Source organism: Camelina sativa, chromosome 10, assembly GCF_000633955.1.
Source record: "Camelina sativa cultivar DH55 chromosome 10, Cs, whole genome shotgun sequence".
NCBI lineage: Eukaryota > Viridiplantae > Streptophyta > Magnoliopsida > Brassicales > Brassicaceae > Camelina > Camelina sativa.
In genome coordinates, this window is record NC_025694.1 from 9,612,155 (window position 1) to 9,618,154 (window position 6,000).

Sequence of the window (6,000 nt, forward strand, 5' to 3'; positions counted from 1 at the left end):
ACTATAACACCGGTTAACAAAGTAATTTTTTGTCCAAGGTTTCATTAAATTTGGCGTTGATTATTTGAACTCTACATTAAATTGGTTTTGTTGACAAAGTGGTTCACTACACAACACACAGCTCTTGTTATCTCTCTCTATCCTTCAATGACCCACCATACATTTTATTTTTATATGATAGTGTAAATTAGTTATATATATATATACTTTGATAAGATTCCATGTTTTGGTGTGGTAATTTATACGACCTAATTATTGAAACTCATTGACAAATTTGGCCCAAAGTAGACTGATAGTTACACCTCACCTGTGAAAAATGTATCCATAGCTGTGTTTGTTTATAGTACTACTGATTGGTCCAGTGCGAATATCCACTTTTTATGGATGCACACATTTTAACCACTAAAGCGTAAAGTTAAAACAGTAAATGAGAGAAGTGGGCAAGCATCTGAAAGAATGGGAATTCAATGATTATTATTGATTTTGCTTCATCTAATCCTTAACATTATAACAAGTTTTTTTCATCAAACCGGTTCAAAGTTTAGTGTTATCTCTGCTCACCGGACACTGCTTAAACTTTTGAGTGGTCCTTGCTGCTCAGACCATGGAGGTCGTTTGTTGTTTTCCTGAAATATAACACAGTATACAAATGATCATCACAAGATTACTTACTCAGAATCTCGGATACCAAAATGTATCGACTCTCCCAAGTAGGATTTGGGCATGTAGCACTCAAGGATCAGTACAAAGGGTTTCAAGAACTCTAAAGTCTAAACAGATTTAGCTTTTACCTTTATCCATCACCGAAGGAATAAAAAAAATTCCATGTATACATACTTGGGAGAGGAAATAAAACAAAATGGAAAGGTCACATACTCTGATATCTGTGATAGAGTTGCAGGAGGAACATCTAACAGATGGAGCTCCATAAGGGTACATGAGGAGCTGTTTGCAATTGGTGCAAGTCACCTGACCAACCTGGTTAGCTGCAAACAAAGAATGACGTATCAAAACCAATAAGAGGAGAAGGGTATGTTCATCAATTAAGGCGATGTTATACATAGAAAATAACAAAGATGGAGTAGAGGAGCTTAAAAGAACAATTTTGGAAAATCACAGAATAAGAAGAATAAAGCTAATGGTGTAGAGACCAAAATACTTCACAAAGCTTATGAGAAGAATCCTAGCCAAAGGTAATTCTTGTTTCAGCTAAGAACAAAGCTCATTTAGTCTCATAAAGATTAACACTTTTGAAACGAAACTGAGCACACGAACACATTATATATCATTCACAAAAGCTAAGTAAAACTAGAATGAGAGAGCATTCCAAAGATTGTTCCTTTAACAGTTTCAAGTCACTGAGGATTATCAATCAACACACAAGCTTTCAGTTAGTGATATAAGAAACAGTAAAGAAAAAAAGCAATGGGAAAGGAACCTTCAAGAACGAGATTAGCAGTCTGACAACAAGAGCACTTGACTTGTTTGGATCCTCTTAGATACGAAAGCAAACGCCTGCAAGATCCACATACCATTTGTGCCATCTCTGCAGCAAACCCCAAAAACAAAACAAAAAAAAATTATAAAATTTGCAGAGAATCTCCCAAATCATTCGCGGAATCTAAAGTGGGTTCACTCTAAAAGCCTACAAAATCCATGAAAAACCACTACTTTGATCAGACTGTACCAAAAGAATTGAAGCCAATCGATAAACCCTAAACAGACAAATACCGGGAATTTTGGCGGTGGTGGGATTGGGGTTTACGGCAGCGACTGGAGAAGGAAGAACTGCAGCTTCCCATCCCGGAGGTGGTCCTTCTTCATCTTCCTCGTCATCTTCTTCTTTTTCACGGTGCTTTTGTTCTTCTTCCTTCTTTTGCATTTGTGTCTCTTCCATCAGGCCTTCCCGTCTCAGCTCCGGCGAAGATGTCCAAGTTAACTCCCAATTTTTTCTTTTTTACTCTTTTTTTAACTTTGTCAAAGAAAATATTCACAAATCACAACAAGTTCAAAAACAAAGAAAAAAAAATCAAAACAAATCTTATGAGAAGGTTTAAACTTTGTCTCAGATTTTTGACACTCTATTCTTTTGCAAATTTTATTTATTTATTTAGTTATTCATAAATTTTTAATTTTTCTTCAATTATCCATAAATTTTAAAAAATTGACATCCCATTTCTTCTTCTTACGCTTATTCTTTCCACTTAGTTTATTAATATAAAATGTTTTAATTAAAAACACGCATAATAAAAAATATTTATTTTTAAAAAGTTTAAACAATATCTACTTTTACAAAGTTTAAGCAATCTTAGAAATACAAATAATAAAAAATATGAAATTTATTTAATAGTTTCAATTGAAAAATCTTATAATTTAATGTAGAAACATATAAAATTTAGAGCTAAACATATACTCCCTCTGACTTATAAAGATTATGTTTAGAAGTTTTTACACATTTTAAGAAAACAATGATTATTGAGTTTAAATATATTTTTTTCTTTGACTAAAGAGATATTATTTAATTTTAAATCAATAGCAATTCAAAATTTTAAATATTTTCAATGATTATTTCTTGAAATTTACAAAACATCAATATTTGTGGGACAAAAAAAATATCCCAAAACATCAATCTTTACCAGACAACTTCAAACAAAGACATTGACCAAATATGGTGGGTCCATTGTGCCTTTAGAACTAAAAGTCTAGAACTTAGAAATTGATGTAGAATTCAAAGGATAGATCGTAACTTGGATACAGCTTATATTAATTATACAAGTCAATCAAACCGAGACCGCTAGACAATGCAAAAGCTTCTGACGTAATCTAGGGACGGTATACAAAACATCAAGCCACCCAGCTTTTCCCCAAAGCTCACCTCCAACACACTTTTCCAGGACGATCTCCGTGCCCAAAATCTTCTTATTATCGGGACTACTGTTCCCGCACCCTTGCCAAACAAGTAAGAGTTTCCCACCACAGCTAACTAATTTAGTTGTACTACCGTTCCAATCATACTTTTCCCTTAGTGAGTCTAACCCTTTCACATTTGTCCACCCAAAATTTATGTCACAGTAACTTAACTCACTACCCGACGGGTCAGGAAGACGTTCCCAAGTCTGAGCCTTTATGTCGAATACCTCATCACATGATTTCACCCCTAGGCAGCCACCAGTTACATATATTTTCCCATCGTGTAAACTTGCCAAGGCATTCATCCGGACTATATTCATGCTAGGTGCATTGCGCCAAGTGTGAGTGCAACAATCAAGCACCCGCACGGCGGAGGACGGTGCATAGTCCACTGGTCCGCCAATTACATAAATTTCTGAACCAACAGCAATTGTGGATTTTGATACTGATGGAAGGTTAGAAGAAGAGCTAAAAGTTACGGGAACCAGCAACTGTTCAATTGTCTTATTCTTCATAATCACGGAGTCGGGTAGGGTTCCATTAGGGTTAAGCAAAAGTCTAAACCATTGGTGAGTGTGAAAACTGATATCGTATAGACAGACGTAGAGCCACTGTTCGGTGTTTCCAAGGTGGGATCGAGCTGCTTTGAGCTCGGCGGAAGAGAGAATTGAACGGAAGCTTTTGGAAACGATTGAGAGCGTTGGGTAGTACGAACTCGAGACCCTGGCTAAGCAACTCACAAGGATTTCATCTGGGAGTAAAGAAAAAGACGGAGGTGGTGAAGAAGAAGGATACGAATTCTTAGTCTTCTTCGTCCTCTTCCTCTTCTTCTCCGGTAGTTCTACTTGGACGTTCATAGCCACACGGATGATTTTGTGGAACTGTATCAGAGTAAAGAAACTAGGTTTTGGTACTTTATATAATAGCAAGACAATGCCCTAATTATAAATAAATTTTTAAAAGACCCTGATGTATTACCACTTTTTAAAAAATGTATTATGTATATTGTAATGTTATCCATTAATAGTGTGTGTTTTGTTATTGGAATCTTTTCCCAAAACACCAAAGTTATCTGACTATAATTGTTGGAGGTTCACTCAACCAATCACAGTGTTTAGAAAGACTTATAAAAAAGTGTTCTTGGACTTAGATGATCCAAGTGGGGGTTCTCTAGGATCTTTTTCTTAGTTTCATGATCCAGCAAGCTTCGGTTTTGCAGAAAAGATGCGGTTAAGAGTGGCTGCCAAGCGAATCCCACCTTGAGCAAGTCTCTTCTCTACAACTGGTAAACGAGAGAGGAAATAGTCATCTGCAGAGAATGCAGAAGATCATCAAGTCGTGTCCATGATGAAAGAAAGAAGCTATATATATATGAGGATCTTGCTTCAGAGTATATATATATATACCTCCTAAAGTAGTCCCTGGGGTAGCGTTCCTGTATGCGTACTTGCAGGCAAGATCAATGCTTTCAGAAGCATACCTTAGTACATCAAACAACATACAGAATCAACAATGTTGTATATGATAACCAAAACCAGATTTTTCCCTTCTTGTTGCAGTCAAACATAGATAGATGCTTACTGATTTGGACAGGCCGTTTTGTTAAGTTGACATGACTCCCATGATGGAACATCATTTGACCAGCCGTTCTATATATTAAGACAGCCGTAAATACAAACACTCAAAGTGAGTTGAGTTTATCTTGGATATGGCTATAACTTGCTGAAGCTGATCAGGGAAGGCAAGACTAATTGTACCTTGAGTTTGGATTGAAGGGATTGAATCATGCTTGGAAGGCTTGAGTTGTAGTATGTTTCTAGAGCAGTCTCAATTATCATGTTATCCCAGACCTTCAAGATAAGACCACTCCAGTTCCGAGTCAGGAAAGATACTTATTTAGCAAGCAATATGACCATAAACAAAGCACTTACATTGTGCAAATTTGTTTTGTGATGGTACCATTTGACTATTATAGTGTTACCACCTAGATCTCCAAGAAAACCAGTATGCAAGGGCTGTGAAAATCAAAATCCACAAAAAAGATTAGCCATACATACTCTGTGTTGTTACTATACACTAATATATCAAAACTCCAGAGTAAATAGAGTAGCCAAAACTGCATATAACTCTGACAGCATTTGGTTATAAATCTATGATTCGACTGAATTTGCAAAATGGGATCAACCTGATGAACATCTCCCATATAATGTGATAAGAACATGAGAGCCTCTGTCAAGTTGTCTGCGAACGAAAAACAAACGACTAAACTCACACTACTATGATCAATGTAACTCACAGAACAAATTAGTAAAACAGAAACATAAATAATGGTATCAGACTCACAGTGGACTAAACTCTGTGAGTTTTTAGAAGCAGATATTAATTGGTTTGTGTAATTGAAGATTGCTCCTGTCACACACCAGTCTTTGTGCTTATTAGCGTCGTGGCAGTCCCCTTCATAGAAGAAAAAAAGAACATATATAGATTTAAATGCAAATACATATACAATGGAAACAGAAACGTGTATAAAGTTAAAGGAAAAAAAGATGAACCCACGACAATATTCATAGTTGCATCTATACTCAGGTGTGTTAACATAGTGCAACACACTAGTCCATTTCCATTGCGAGAGGTGTTTGATTACATCAGGCCATGAGCAAAAAGCTGCTAGATCTCCTTCAGCAGATTCAGGCAAAAGCTTCTTCACGGCAGCTATAGTATCATCCTCAAAGTATCCCTGATGATTTGGAAATTGTAAAAAATGAAATCTTTTTACCACAATGCTATTCTAACAAATAAGCTCCACAGCTCTGAAGCTAAATTAATTAAACACTCTCAAGCATCACCAACCATCAGAACAAATCTCTCTCTCACATCTATGATCTATAATCAAGATTTAAGAAACCAATCAAGAAAACTCATCACCTCGGCTATTTTGCAGACAGTGTAATGACCTTCCTTCCCCCAACAGAGAGCTCCACTCACAAGCTGTGTCAGCACGAGTACACTCGCAAGCCACAACCTCAACGACAATCTCATTCTGAAACACAGAGCTTTCAATTTCTTAACAATCTCACATAACCTCAAAGA

At 36.2% G+C, this 6,000-nt stretch overlaps 3 protein-coding genes across 4 annotated transcripts in view; all 3 read right to left on the reverse strand.

Annotated features, from left to right (window-relative positions):
• On the reverse strand, positions 450 to 2,027 carry LOC104718169 (protein LOL2). The gene is made up of 4 exons (XM_010435851.2): positions 1,732 to 2,027; positions 1,439 to 1,546; positions 877 to 986; positions 450 to 626 (listed from the first exon to the last, which is right to left on the reverse strand). The coding sequence occupies exons 1-4, from the start codon at positions 1,895 to 1,897 to the stop codon at positions 558 to 560; spliced, it is 453 nt and encodes a 150-aa protein (XP_010434153.1). The 5' UTR covers positions 1,898 to 2,027; the 3' UTR covers positions 450 to 557.
• LOC104720208 (F-box/kelch-repeat protein At4g19865-like) lies at positions 2,781 to 3,767 on the reverse strand. The gene has a single exon (XM_010438155.1). It carries the CDS (start codon positions 3,765 to 3,767, stop codon positions 2,781 to 2,783), a length of 987 nt encoding a protein of 328 aa, XP_010436457.1.
• The window catches only part of LOC104718170 (endonuclease 5), a 3,184-nt gene continuing 1,066 nt past the window's right edge, over positions 3,883 to 6,000 (reverse strand). The window contains exons 2-10 of one of the 2 annotated variants that reach the window (XM_010435853.2): positions 5,836 to 5,992; positions 5,467 to 5,647; positions 5,254 to 5,364; positions 5,096 to 5,151; positions 4,842 to 4,925; positions 4,668 to 4,760; positions 4,492 to 4,559; positions 4,317 to 4,390; positions 3,883 to 4,219 (exon numbers count right to left, since the gene is read on the reverse strand). In XM_010435853.2, coding sequence (XP_010434155.1) covers positions 4,101 to 4,219; positions 4,317 to 4,390; positions 4,492 to 4,559; positions 4,668 to 4,760; positions 4,842 to 4,925; positions 5,096 to 5,151; positions 5,254 to 5,364; positions 5,467 to 5,647; positions 5,836 to 5,949 — 900 coding nt within the window. In that variant the 5' untranslated portion in view covers positions 5,950 to 5,992 and the 3' untranslated portion in view covers positions 3,883 to 4,100. Of the gene's footprint in view, positions 4,220 to 4,316; positions 4,391 to 4,491; positions 4,560 to 4,667; positions 4,761 to 4,841; positions 4,926 to 5,095; positions 5,152 to 5,253; positions 5,648 to 5,835; positions 5,993 to 6,000 lie in introns of both variants that reach the window. The other variant, XM_019231075.1, reaches the window with a different exon arrangement.

What these genes read in the sequence shown, in the direction of transcription:
- LOC104718169 (XM_010435851.2), bottom strand. Translation starts at nt 1,897, where the DNA reads ATGGAAGAGACACAAATGCAAAAGAAGGAAGAAGAACAAAAGCACCGT. An exon ending in CACCACCGCCAAAATTCCCG is followed by an intron (nt 1,547 to 1,731) that starts GTATTTGTCTGT and finishes GGTTTGCTGCAG; the next exon opens with AGATGGCACAAATGGTATGT. An exon ending in ACTCTATCACAGATATCAGA is followed by an intron (nt 627 to 876) that starts GTATGTGACCTT and finishes GTTATATTTCAG; the next exon opens with GAAAACAACAAACGACCTCC.
- LOC104720208 (XM_010438155.1), bottom strand. Translation starts at nt 3,767, where the DNA reads ATGAACGTCCAAGTAGAACTACCGGAGAAGAAGAGGAAGAGGACGAAG.